Source organism: Corythoichthys intestinalis, chromosome 18 (genome assembly GCF_030265065.1).
Source record: "Corythoichthys intestinalis isolate RoL2023-P3 chromosome 18, ASM3026506v1, whole genome shotgun sequence".
NCBI classification, from domain to species: Eukaryota; Metazoa; Chordata; class Actinopteri; order Syngnathiformes; family Syngnathidae; genus Corythoichthys; species Corythoichthys intestinalis.
Window position 1 is genome coordinate 31,418,710 of NC_080412.1, and position 15,023 is coordinate 31,433,732.

The following is a 15,023-nucleotide window of genomic DNA, read 5'->3' on the forward strand; positions in this document are numbered from 1 at the left end:
AGCGAGAACTCGAATGCTATGCTAACGCGCCGAGCCACCAAGCATCGCATCTGCAATGGCATTAAAACCCCTTTTCCTCCTCCCGCTCTGCTCTCTCCGTGTCTCCCGTGTCATTCAACCAAATTGTAGTAGCGCACGCATTCACATCCTCGGTACCGGCGTTGCAAAGCAATTAATTAGATTACTCACTACTGACAAAAATAACGCCGTTAGTAATGCCGATATTAACACTTTTTATATGTCAATGTATTGTCCTAGCCAAGACGTTAGAGCTAAATCTTAGTGAGACGCATAGGCGGAGTTTGACTTTTGGGGCAGGGGGGCACAACATGTTGATGAAACCGAAACACAGTGTCAGCAATAAAGTTAACTTACAAGAATATTTATCATAATAAGTTGGAAATTCGCGTTTTTTTGTTTCCCATCATTCTTGAGGGGAATTCTAAATCAGGCTGCTAGCAGGACAGCTCTACTTTTCACCAAAAGCATCATCAATTGAATATGGTACTCCCGCCGGTGTCGTGCCAATGTAGTTACCTCAGTCAAAAATGGTATCCCCTGGGCGGGGGCAAATGGAGGTAGATTTGTGTGTTTATTATTTGATCCAAAAAAAAAAAAAAAAAGTTGCTTCAATCAAAAAAAAAAAAAGTTGCTTCAATCAAAATATATATTTTCAATTTTAAAAAAAGTCACTTCAATAAAAAGAAATGTGTTTGAAATGCAAAAATAAATTTGAAATTCAAAAAAATCCATAGGAAAGCTATTTTGATTTGATTTTTTTTTTTTTTGGATTGAAGTCAATTTTTTTGATTGAAGCAACTTTTTTGATTGATGTTGTTTTGTGTTTGAGCCACATTTTGGCTAGGACATTTGTGTCTTTAATAATCAATCAAAAAATAAGTTGCTTCATACAAAAAAGAAACATCACTTCAATCAAAAAAAGAAAAATTTTGATCGTAGAAAAAAAGTTTTTAAATGTGAAAAAATATTTCAGACTCAAAAATTAGCATTTGAACACTTAATTTTTCATTTAAAAAATGTTTTGTTTGATTTTAGCAATCCTTTTTGTGTTTGAGCCATATTATGGGTAGGGCATTTGTGTCTAAATCATTCAATCCCCAAAAAGTTGCTTCAATCATAAAAAAAATATATATTTTCAATCAAAGAAAAAAATCTTTTATAAAAAATAAAATTGCCCTCCCCATTTTTATTTATTTTTTTATTTTTATTTTTTTAAAATTTTTTTTGAAAATGATATGCAAACCAAATGACCTTCTAAGGTGCTAGTCACGTGATATGTTAGAAAAATAATTTAGACCCATTTATAAAAATGTCTTTTTTTGTTCATTTCATTCATTTTTGTTGTTTTCTTGCTTTACAACTTTTATATATAGAGGAAAGTCAATTACATGCACTGACACTTTTTGGCCACCAGGGGGGCATGGCACACCCTTAAACTCCGCTTATGGCGAGACTGAGCTAAACTGTAATCTTTCCCTTCTCTCTCTAACTCGGCTGCACAACTTCTTCGTGGGAGCAAACGCGCTCTTCCATAAGTGTGTGCGTGCACTCTTTTTCGTGTGCGCAAATACGTTCTTCCTCGTGTTTACATGCGCTCTTACTCGCATGCGGAAGTACGACCTTGTCTACGCTTCCTGCGCCAAAATAAAATCATGCATCACAAAACAAAAGTCAACCTCATAATCATGTACGCATTTCGCCATAAGACAGAACAGCCATATTAATAAAATAAAGTAAAAAATAAGACACTGTGAAGTGACTAAAAAAAACGTGCAACTAAAAAATGTTTTAAAAATTAAAACAACTGGAGATAAAATGGCTGACGAGTCTCCAGGGTCGTAAAGTCGAAATCACGTAAGTCGGGTGCATCGTAACCCGGGGACTACCTGTATTTGTTATTCCATTATCGTGATGTCGTTTTTTGGCGACAACAGATCCTCGGACATTTTGCGTTGCATTCCCCGCATAAGGTAACAATTTTATGAACTAAGGTTAGTGCATTTTGTCCTGAAGTACCTTGAAGGTCCTCCAAGGAGCGATAGTGACTGACATTGTTAAAAGATTGCTGACGTTGGTGGAAGACATCAACCAATGAATGCAATAGGTTCTATTTACAGTAGGAGGCTGGATGAATGTTAAACTAAAATGTTAAATGTATTACAGTATACAGTATATATAGTTGTTCGATTATGAGTCCCTGAAAAGAAAAAGGAAGGTGGCGCTGTCATCAGGCTAAGTTCTTTGTGTGTTTGTTAACAAGCACGATTTGGATAGAGCGCTCCTTCATCTCACGCGCCATCTGGCACCACACGCAGGAACGGCAAAAGGTGGCACACACGCAGTCGTTGCACATGGAGCCCTGCGTGCACAAAAAGTCACAAATCAAAAATTGAAAGCACATTTACAATGAAAGTCTTCGATCATGTTTAGATATTGGAAGAAGAATAGGTTACATTTTTCAAGAAAATGCTTGTTTTTTTAAAGAGGCACTTAACTCAGTTCCTATTGTTTTGAACTGTGTCATGCATACAATGGGTCGAAATGGTAGTGTGTAATTTAGATTGCCTTCCCATATGTTGTAACAATAGAACTGACCCTACCGTTATTAAGTGAATTATTTTCATTATGTTCAGGCTTACATTTACCCCTTTTCACTTGCCGAATGTGCCGGTTCATTTTTTCTCCCTCAAACGCACGTTTGATTGGCTGATGACTTGACCTCCATCTATCAATTTATTAGGTTCATATTCGTGAGCAATGTAGCCCTGACCCCCGTTCACCCAATCTGTTTGGTTTTACATTGGAAGTCCCGGGATTTTTTTGGCGATAAAGAAAGACCAGAAAGGCGTCAAATAAACCTGATACCAAACTGACTACTTGGCTTTGTCAAACAATAGACCACTTAAACAAGCAATTCAGCAGATCCAGCAACCCCCCTACACACTTCAGTGGTGTCGCTGCCTAGGTGAGAAGGAAGGGTTTCACTTTGGATAGCTGCAATTAGCATCTTGAATATTTGCAAATCCAGGGGTCCCTTGGCTTTGTCAAACACTGAGAAACACGGAGATGGCCAGTTGCCGTGTTCTACAATATGATTGACATGGCAGCACTGAATGCATATGTGTTGTATCAGGCATGCACCGGAAGGCAAGACAGACGGGTGGACTTCTTAGTGGGTCTTGCAAAGGAATTGGCTCACTCTCATGTGTGTGCAAAGAAGGCGCAGAAGGAAAAATTGCTTCGGCAACAACCTCCAACACCTAACCCCGGGAAAAGGGTGACGTGTCATATGTCACCACATAAAAAATGTTTTGTTTTATATCACACTGTCCCTTGTATGTAGGCAAACTGCAGCTTTTGGAATATGTAAAATGGTTGTCCGCCCGATTGCCTGCCTGAGCGGTCCACTGTCCAACAAAGCCAAGGCAGCCCTGCCCTGTAAACACCCAAGATGCTAATTGGAGCAATTCAACCCTGTGGTTTTGCGAGTGTGAATGGGAATGACTAATGAGGACCTCATTGCGCCCAAAATATATGCTTATTAGGGTCAGATGACCCTTCTCTGGATACATAAGGGATTTGTATAAACTGATCCACTCTTGGTAGTTCTAGTGTGTCCCGTCCCCAGCAAAAAGTGTACATGCAGGTTATGCTGTTGTATCGTCCCTACCAATGTTGAGACCAAACCTATGCCCCTGTGTGACATTATTGTCTGAACCGGAACCTTATCATTTTTCAGCGTTGTTCGATGTGTTTTCCAGACATATTCAAGCGTAAGATTTAAAGGCATTCTCAGTTTTAAAAAGAGGAGCAGGAAAGTCAAATCTGTACCATTCGCCTCCATTGTTTATAATACCATAATGGCATACAAAAAATGGTGATGGCGCGTTCCGTGATGTCACTTCCTTTGTATCCGATTATTAGAGGAATGCCTCTGCTATACCAGGTGGCAGGTCCGAAGTTTATGAAATGCATGGCCACCTACACCGTCTTAAAAAATCTCCAGACATGAGGTACATTAGTGTAACTGGCATGCCGTATAGTGTAGAACGTAGCCGAAAATGGCTCAGAAAAGGACATTCTGGGGACTGTCAACACAAATTGTCATGCAAAAGTGGTAAAATGTCATCCAATGGTATGAAAAATAATGTAAAAATCAATGAAAATCAAGTGCCTCTTTAACTCATTTTCTGCCATTTACAGCAAAAGAAAATAAATAAAACAAACATTTAAAAAAATATTGATTTGTTGATTTTTGAGCCGTCAGTTTACCTGTATCCCGTAGAGCTGGCGCATGGACTGTCTGGTGGTCATGGTGACAGGGGGCACACAGGGACTGAGCAGGTAATCCACCAGGGGGAGGCATAAGCACTCGCCGTACTTTTTCACTGTCACACACTCGAAGCAAGGTAGGCACCAGAATGCGAAGCAGCCTATTTGTTTTTTTTTTTGTTTGTTTTTTTTACAGCAACACAAAAACGGATAAGAATTGCAAATCCAACTTTGAATGTCAAAATTTCTTTAGCATTAAATGTTGCAAAGGAAGTTTCAAGATTTGGAGTTTTCTGAAGATATTAAATCCCATATTTATCCCCCCCTCAAAAAAATGCTAACACTTGACTGTCTTACACATGGGGAGGTCATCGCAACAATCACAGATTCTGCTGCCCCACTGGTTTGACTCTTGGTGAACCATGACGGGCGCGGGCTGCTTAACCACCAGTTTGGACGTCATCTTGACTCCTGCACGTCAAACATCACAATTACAAATAGTTCAAGGTCTGTTCACGTAACCTATCATTAGACATACAGTACTATCTGTAGCCACTTTGCTGATTCAACAAGGCGTGTGCTGCTTTTTTTTTTTTTTTTTTTGTAGAACTAATCACCTGGACTAATAATACCAGTACAAAGGCACTTTTTTGGCAACAGATTTTGCCTAGGAGAAAGAAACAGCCTGCCCACTAAATGTAGTGGTATAGTCATTAGAATTATGTTTTTTGTTTTTTTAAGGTCATATTTTCAAAAAGGAGTCAAAACTTTGGGTGGAAATCTATAGTTGACAATCAAATTTGTCATTGTGAAGGGCGGTGAACTTTAAGTATGAGTCTTAAAGCAGATTTTTTTTTTTTTTTTTTTAAATCTTATGAAGCGATATCCTGTAAAACAATAGCATTGGACTGTTACATCTTTCAGAACATAATTTGGAATAATTTTGGTGTAAACTTTAATTTTCACAAAGGCCATATAAAGTCATCCATAGACTTTATAATGATATTGATGATATTGATGGGACACGTTCCCCAGACATTGCGTCCCACCTTCAAGTAGGGGGCCGTCCCACACTCCGCTTCAGTCGGTTGAAGTCGGTCGCAGTTATTCTCAAACACATGCAGCGATTCAATGCCTGATTTAGGTCGAAAAAGTACGAAAGCTGTACCATATACACAAGCCCGTCGACAGGGGGGGCAACCGGGTATGTTGTCCCGGGTCTCAGGACCATAGGGCCCCTGAATTACCATAATTTATTTTACTTCACATTCACATATTTCTTTTTTATTTAAATCATTATCTGATTAAATATTATGTTCTACTTGATATATACTTAAAAACATTGGCCCGAATATAAGACGGCCCTGATTATAAGATGACACCCTCTTTTTCAAGTTTGAAAAAAGACTTTTTGAGCACCAAATTAATTTTTATACAAAAAATAATCACAGTACATCTGAAACAAATGATTATATTACTATATTTGAGAGAAAAAGCATGTTATTTTGCCTCATTCAAATCTTAATATCTGAACATTTAAATATGTGCTGTAAACTAAAGTGCAATCACATTCGTAAATGAATGGCTTCTGGTTTTTTAAATGAAAATACACCAATCTATTGTGATAAAACAACAAAATTGCAATAACTGCATTAACCATCAAAGTGGGGTCTAACTATAACTGTAGTCTTGAAACAAATCTGAATGAGGAAAAACTTTGCAATAAAATAATGCAAACTGGTTAAACTTGAGAGTAGCTGAGATCTGTCATGATAGAACATTAGTCCTTAAGTTCAGCATTCGCTTCAATGATATCTGGCGCCATCTAGCGTCCTGAATGGGTATAATGTCTAGACCCCGAATATAATACGACTCCCACTTTTTTAGTCTCATTTCAATGCAAAAAACACCATCTTATATTTGGGCCAATACGGTAATAATTTCAAACATATATATTTTTTCCTTTTTTTTTGGACAACACGACCCTCCCCAACCCCCTCTCTTAGCAGAGAATGGTTTGACCCCTCTCTGGCGCACTCAAGGCTACCCTACATATGTGCCCTGAAATTAAAATCTGTCATTGTTATAAACTCTAAACATGGTGAGTCGTAATAAATCAGGTGCGCAGAAAAGAAAAGAAAAAAGAAAAAGAGATGAAGATCATAGAGGTGAACGACAATAAATGAAGTTTTTAAAAGGGGGACAAGAAGCCAGAGAATTAGTGCTAGAGTTGTCCGTGGCCGGTGATGTCGGTAAGTGAACAACAGCCGCTAACACTGAACGTTTACATTCGTGATCACTGTGACCAAAGCCCGATTGGAGTCTGTCACCGGACGCTTGTAGCCTATTGAGCTGCGGTATGACAAGACATGCTGCTCGAGTTGAGCCAAGGAGAGAAAAGGTGATGGGAGATCAGGGATATATGTTAGTCTGTGGGGAGCAGGTGCATGAGGCTGAACAGACTCGGGACCGGCAGCTGGATTTATCTTGGGTTTACTGTGTTATAAATGTTATGAATGACTTTGCTGTCAAAAATCTAGGCGTATCATTCTTTGAGGGCTTCATAACCCCAGGGATGTGGAGGGGGCAGGCACAGAATGTTTAGTTATATTGTTTTGTTGCTAATCAGGCAGGCATAGCACTCTCAGTTTTATTGTATTGTAGCCTACATGGGACAATAGATGGAAATTGTTTGTTTATATTGTGTCATATCACATTACCGTCTGTTAAATTTAACTGTCCATCTCAAATTAAATAATTTGAAAATTTACACTACAAAAAAATGCCTCATTTTTAAAAAAAGTAACATGAGAAAAAGTGGAGTTTTTTTGTTAAAAGAAAAGTTGGGATATGTTGGAAATTTTGGAGTCTTTTTCTATATATATATATATATATATATATATATTTTTTTTTTTTTTTTATTTTATTTTTTTTTTTAAATCCTTTAAATCGTCAATTTTTGAAAAAAAATTTTTTACATGCATGGGTGGTTCATTTGCATAGGCGGATCTACTATTCAGGTGAAGTAGGTGATCGCCTTAGGCCCCCAACCAATGGGGGCCCCAAACCAGTTGCCCTTGCCCCAACGAGCAAGGCTTGGGGCACCGGAGCCAGCAGCACCCCCAGCTATTCGTCATGTATAATTATGTCAGCATACCAAACAAACACATAAAAAAAAACAAAAAGAAAGCCATTTGAATGCTGCATTTATATTATCTCTCCTCCACACACACGCACTACGATGGACTGTTCCACCACGACAGACTGAGTATCAGTCGCTTAGCTTCATTTAGCATCGCTTAGCTCCGCTTAGCTGTTCGTTAGCTTTACTTAGCACTCCCGCGTTTTTCACGCGACTAAGTTAGCTATTTTAACAGCTCACTTGCTACTTTGCACGTCGGCTATCGTTTATATCGAACATATGAGCGAACGTCCTCTCCATGAGAGCCAAATTGCAGTGAGGGAGACGTTGAGAACAGGCCACTAATGCCTCTTTTAACTTTCTTCTTCTTCACACCAAACATAAAATACACGACAGCACACCCTGTGGCGAAACAATGCAGTTCAGTTCCAATCAGGCATACAATAATACTCAACAGCTGGATACAGCATTTGCTAACGAAAATAAATAAATAAATCTATTAGTGACACCACAAGCAATGACGGTGAACGTTTCAAAATAAAAGCACGTCATGTTCGTCATATAAATAACTAATAATAAATAATTTATGGAGTTAAATCCCACATACTTCAGAATTAATATAATAATATGTAGAGTAAATATGACAGAATACAGATTCTACACTTAAAATAGCTTTCAAATGACATTCTTTATGACAAATATGATTTGCAATGAATAATTATTATAATTATCATACTAATATTATATATACTGTAGTAGTATACTATAATAATAATGCTAGAATTTTTTTTTTAAAGAATGTTTTTAATAATGTTGGAAAGGCAAAGTCAGAGTTCTGAATCTGTTTACTTTCCATTCTTTTGCACTAGTAAATGCTATCAGCATTTAGCCTCATTGTTTGTTTGTGATTATTATTTACATGATTATTTGTACTTTAATAAAGAATTTAAGTGTTCCAAAATGGTTTTGTGAATTAATAAGCGTCAACAAAAATTTCATTGCTAAATTAGTAAAAAAAATAAAATAAAATAAAAAAAGGAAAATTATTAGATTAGTCGACTAATCGTAAAAATCGTCAGCTGACTAATCAGGAGAAAATTTGTCGTTTAGGACAGCCCTAGTGTACCGGAACATATTTCCTCCACACCCTTCTCACCTTTTTAACTCCTGACCCATGAAGAGGGCCCCTGGATATGTTCGCCTTAGGCCCCAAAATTGCCAAGTCCGCCACTGTTCATTTGTAGATTTTTCCAGAAAGCTCTCATCTTTCCAACTCAATTGTCATAATCATGTTAGAAAAAAAGGTCCAAATTTATGCTATAGTAGCAAACATTTTAATTTTACAAGGAAAAAAGTTCACATACGATATGTAACTCCCTCAAATAGGTAACATTATCAAATCTAGTCTTCCATTTTTCTAGTCAGACAGACAAGACAGACGTAAAATCTCAAAGGTAACCTGAATTATTTAAAATTCCTTCAATAATGCAAATAAATCGTAATGTAGTGCAAGAGTGAAAGTGTGTTACCTTTAGAGAGTGAAGTCGAAGGGTTCTGGTAGCATCCGAGCTGAGAAGCTCCAAAAATAAAAGCCGAGAGGCGCGGCCGGACCGACCTGCTGGGCATGTTGCATACCAGGCGATTGTGCGTTCATTTTGACAGGGTTGCCGACCAATAAGAAGTGATGCGGTCATTATCTTAAGGGGCTTAACTCCTACTATCTTGACTTTCATCAACTGTTTATAAAGGTCGTTTGTCACGTTGGAGTTGACTTGACCATTTTCGTACCCATTATAATTTAAAATATATACAGTGGGGCAAATAAGTATTTAGTCAACCACTAATTGTGCAAGTTCTCCCACTTGAAAATATTAGAGAGGCCTGTAATTGTCAACATGGGTAAACCTCAACCATGAGAGACAGAATGTGGGAAAAAAATCACATTGTTTGATTTTTAAAGAATTTATTTGCAAATTATGGTGGAAAATAAGTATTTGGTCAATATCAAAAGTTCATCTCAATACTTTGTTATGTACCCTTTGTTGGCATTAACGGAGGCCAAACGTTTTCTGTAGCTCTTGACACACTGTTGCTGGTGTTTTGGCCCATTCCTCCATGCAGATCTCCTCTAGAGCAGTGATGTTTTGGGGCTGCCATTGGGCAACACGGACTTTCAACTCCCTCCACAGATTTTCTATGGGGAGATCTGGAGATTGGCTAGGCCACTCCAGCATCTTGAAATGCTTCTTACGAAGCCACTCCTTTGTTACCCTGGCTGTGTGTTTGAGATCATTGTCATGTTGAAAGACCCAGCCACGTCTCATCTTCAATGCCCTTGCCAATGGAAGGAGATTTTCACTCAAAATCTCTCGATACATGGCCCCATTCATTCTTTCCTTTACACAGATCCGTCGTCCTGGTCCCTGTGCAGAAAAACAGCCCCAAAGCATGACGTTTCCACGCCCGTGCTTCACAGTGGGCATGGTGTTCTTTGGATGACATTTAGTATTCTTTATCCTCCAAACACGAGAACCTGTGTTTCTACCAAAAAGTTCTATTTTGGTTTCATCTGACCATAACACATTCTCCCAGTCCTCTTCTGGATCATCCAAATGCTCTCTAGCGAACCGCAGACGGGCCTGGACGTGTACTTTTCTTCAGCAGGGGGACACGTCTGGCAGTGCAGGATTTGAGTCCCTGGCGGCGCATTGTGTTACTGATAGTAGCCTTTGTTAATGTGGTCCCAGCTCTCTGTAGGTCATTCACTAGGTCCCCCCGTGTGGTTCTGGGATTTTTGCTCACCGTTCTTGTTATCATTTTGACGCCACGGGGTGAGATCTTGCATGGAGCCCCAGACCGAGGGAGATTATCAGTGGTCTTGTATGTCTTCCATTTTACAATAATTGCTCCCACAGTTGATTTCTTTACACCAAGCATTTTACCTTTTGCAGATTCAGTCTTCCCAGCCTCGTGCAGGTCTACAATTTTGTCTCTGGTGTCCTTTGACAGCTTTTTGGTCTTGGCCATAGTGGAGTTTAGAGTGTGACAGACTGAGGTTGTGGACAGGTGTCTTTTATACCGACAATGAGTTAAAACAGGTGCCATTAATACAGGTAACGAGTGGAGCCTCGTTAGACCTCGTTAGAAGAAGTTAGACCTCTTTGACAGCCAGAAATCTTGCTTGTTTGCAGGTGACCAAATACTTATTTTCACTCTAATTTGGAAATATTTTTTTTTTTAAATCAAACAATGTGATTTTCTGTTTGTTTGTTTTTTTCACACATTTTGTCTGTCATGGTTGAGGTTTACCAATGTTGAATTACAGGCCTCTCTAATCTTTTCAAGTGGGAGAACTTGAACAATTGGTGGTTGACTAAATGCTTTTTGCCCCACTGTACACACTGTTCACTAGATTTTGTCAGAAAATTACAGGATATTGCGCAAAAATTGTGTGGTGAAATTCCTCCAAATTTTACTGATGTTGTTTGGTTTGTACATTACTAGAATTAAGTCATTTTTGTTGAGAAATTGTTGGATTTTTTTTTTTTTTTTTTTTTTTTTTTTTGCTATGGGACATTCAAGCAGCTGGTGGAAGGAAGTTGTTCGTCCAAACTTTTTCAGGTGTTGTTGCAGCGGAAGTGAATTCTTATGAGACGAAAGTAGATGCATAAGATGCTTTTGGTATGATGCAGATGACATCATTTGTTTGAAGACAGTCTTGTTGGCCTGGAAAGGCAGAAGTGGAGATTCCAGAATATTCAGAACCAGTGGCGCAACTACACGCTCAGCAGCGAATGCGCTGCATATGGGCGTTAGCCGACAGGGGGCGTCATCACGAGGAATTCCCCTCGATCACTCCTAGTCCCAGTCAAAATCACTCCCTTTCCCGTTTTTTTTGTTTTTTTGTTTTTGTTTACTTAAGTCAATGGAGTGCTCTTTTTAAATTACCCTGTTTAGTTTTTGTTTACTTAAGTCAATGGATTGTTCTTTTTAAATTACCCTGTTTAATGCTTTTTAAAATCAAATCGTCCCTGAGTCATTATAGTGGTGCTCATTTTTTCACGCTACTTGCGAGGTATTGGCACCATTACATTCCATCCTCATGAATAATGCTGTCAATGGCGTTACTAACAGCGTTATTTTTGTCAGTTGTGAGTAATCTAAATAATTACTTTTCCCATCTTTGCAACGCCGTTACCATTACTAAGGATTTGAAAGCTCGCGTTACTACAATTTGGGTGAATGACGCGGAAGACACGGAGAAAGCAGAGCAGGAGGGGGGAAAGGGGTTGTGACGCCATTGCACACGCGATGCTAGGTGGCGTTAGCATAGCATCCGCATTCTCGTTAGCATTAGCATTTAGCTTGGCGAGGGTCATCTTAAACACTAGGGCAACTTTTTTTTCTACATACAGTCAGGAGTTAATTTTTGCCGGATCCTGCCAGAACAAGATCCGGCACCTCTTGATTTTGGCCTCCCTGTGTTCCGGGACATATTTGGGCAGATCCGACACCTCTCGTGTATAGAAAATAATAATATTATAAAAACTTTTTTTTTTTAATGTATTGTAAAAGTCCCGAATGGGGGGGAAAGGAGAGGAGTCGTTGATGGTCTTCTCCACTTTATTTTAGCAGCAATAAGAAAACAATAAACAAAATAACAGCGGACTGCCGCCACATTCGACCGCTAACTTAAACCTTATATATATACATTATAGGCAGTTGCTATGATTCATGGCCATAGTTAAAGTGTTTTTATAAAATGGAGTGTTTTTATTAAATTGATAACAACCCAGATAACAGACCGACATTGAATAAACATTGATTTTACATCAAAATCATCAGTATGGTTGACATCGAAATTTTCGACGTCAAGTGACATTGAAATAACGTTGTTCGATGGTATGTCAGGTGATGGTTGTGCTAACATTGTTTTTACTTTTATAGTTAATGAACTAATGTTGGCAAATAGTTAATTTATGATTGACCGGGAAATATGATTGAAAAGTCATTGAATTATGGATGAGCGGGCGTTTTGGTCGAAAACATAACACTGATTCAGCATTGATCCAATATTAGTAATTATCAGAGTGACGTTTAGGTTTTGTAAGGATTTTCATGTTGAAACAGCATTAATTGAGGGTGCAAAAGTGATGTTGCTTCAACGATATATGATCGACAGCGGAATGTTGATCCAACATCTTTTCAATGTCGGTCTGCTATCTGCAGGGGTGAAAGTGGGTAGGATTTCTTGCCGGAACTCCCCGACATGAAGGTCACCACGGACCCAGAAATGTTATTGATTTATTAATTTTTTTTCTTTCATTTTTGAGGAGGGGGTCAAATCTCTTGAACTACTGAAACTGAAAGAAAACTGCATGTTTTAGCACAGTTATTTCTACAACTCATACAAAAATTGATTTCCATTCAAAACTGTATTTTTTTCAATGATTTGCGAAGTAAAAGTTAACAAAAACGGCAATAACCCAACCTCCATCTCCTAATTTTTGTTTTCCCTCATTTCCTGACATACTAAATGCCAAATATCAATTTTAATTACTTAAGAACAGATGATGTATTTTGAAATTGTAAACATTTACTTTTCTTTTTTTTTTTTAATAACAAAGATATAAGTAACATACCTTCAGAAAAATAAGTACAAATGACTTATATTATGCAGAGTGAAATGGAACATATTTTGAAGATCGCGCAAACATTGACTTTTTTAAATCATAATGAAATGAATAAGTAGCCCAACATAAATGAACAAAAGTCCAAAGTGCACATTGACAGCTAAGATATTCTGAACCTCCCCTTCAGAGCAAATAAAATTAATATGATGAATAAGCCTCCTCAACTGTTTCGTTGCTCTCAAAGATTTGATCCATTTTATGTTGCATTGCCCTTTTTGTCGCATCAATTCAACGTTTTTTTTTTTTTTTTCCTGTTCCAGACAACATGCACATTTGAACCAGTCAGAGCCAACTATCTCTGCTGATCACATGTCAGTATGGCAGCCAATTGAACGGATAAATGAGTCCAGGCATTCGCACATCGACGTGACTCATCATCGTCAGACTCAGATAACTGCAGCAGCTGGGGAAACCTCCATGCCGTCCGTGGAATAAAATAAACAATAAATATTGGTGGAAACGCTACACAAGCACTTTATTATGGTTGTTGTTAACACTTGTGTATGTAAATCTGATGTTGGTAGATTGTTTTCTTCTTGGAGATGAAATGCATGCGTGGCAGCTTAGCATTTTTACTTTTAAATAGCGTTTTGAAAGTTGCCGTCATATCTTCAGAATCAAAGCACCGTGTACCAGAACAGCATTCCAGCCCTAAATCTTATACTGGAACAGCATTCCAGCCCTGAATCTTATACCAGAACTGCATTCTGGCCCTGAATCCTAAACCGGAACTGCGTTCCTCACCGTTCTGGCCCACTTTCACCCCTGGCTATCTGGGAATAGACATGACATATCATAGGAGAATGAATTTCACAAGCTCTACTGCTTAACATCTTTACAATATGACTCATAACTATCAAGGCCGGATATGCTGTTGCCTAGTGCGCTATCTAGTGGCGGGGTGCCAAATTGCATGGGGGGGGGGGGGCCTAAATAAACTTCTCACACTGCGCTTCCAGAACGTTTTCTTACATTTCTAACACATCAAGTAAATTTAAATAGGCTACATAGAACAAAGAATTGCCTGGAGGAACAACCCATACCTACTGTATGTAAGCAGTTCCACTCCATGAAAAAGGACAAATAATGACATGTGATTAAATTAAACGTAATTCACGGTCATGGTTTCAAAACGATACTAAAGTTGAGAGAAAACATTGAGCACTAAGTGTCAAATGAAGCTTCTTGAACCAATGAAGCTTTGCAGTCAATTGATTCAAAGCTACATGATGGTTCCAGTGCTTTATGGTGCTATCAAGTGGTCATGAAACCCAAGAGGCAAACGGTGTTGAGAATTCTATGGCTATTTGTTCAAGAAAATGATATAAATGTGCTTGTGTTACTGTTTGAACAAATTGCAACAAGTGCTATAAGGATTGTTGAGGTGGTTGCAGCTCAACGTTGCATTCGTAGGAAGAATTGACGGAGAATAAGTTGTCTTTTAGCCAAAACTTGGCGTGTTTAATTTCCATCGACATGTGGATACATCCTCTCTCATTGCTGTCTTCACAGGCAATCCCACAAATCAAAGTCATCAAAGTAAACACAAAGAAGTAATAAATGTAGCACTTTAGACATTTAAGTCCCATCCTGCCATCTTGTGGCGAAAAGATAATATGTCAATAATAACAAGCAATAGGAACATTATTTCAACATCAACTGAGGACACATTTATGAATACAAAACATTTCCTCCACCATTTCTCTCAACAAGGATAATTTGCAATTCATTCATATTTAGAAACAACAGGTTCTACAGTGTTTTGGCAAAATACAAAATAGTTCAATATTATTTTATAAAATATTGTTATTTTTGGGAGGGTGGGTTGGTCCTAACTACACATCGCCCAGGGCACCGAGTCACCCAGGACCAGGCCTGATAAAGATAGGATGAAA

At 38.3% G+C, this 15,023-nt stretch overlaps 1 protein-coding gene across 1 annotated transcript; it reads right to left on the reverse strand.

The window, feature by feature from the left end:
• Positions 1 to 606: 606 nt before the first annotated feature.
• On the reverse strand, positions 607 to 9,035 carry LOC130906904 (cornifelin homolog B-like). The gene is made up of 4 exons (XM_057821600.1): positions 8,965 to 9,035; positions 4,651 to 4,764; positions 4,294 to 4,454; positions 607 to 2,380 (listed from the first exon to the last, which is right to left on the reverse strand). Exons 2-4 carry the CDS (start codon positions 4,754 to 4,756, stop codon positions 2,249 to 2,251), a joined length of 399 nt encoding a protein of 132 aa, XP_057677583.1. The 5' UTR covers positions 4,757 to 4,764; positions 8,965 to 9,035; the 3' UTR covers positions 607 to 2,248.
• Positions 9,036 to 15,023: the final 5,988 nt, after the last annotated feature.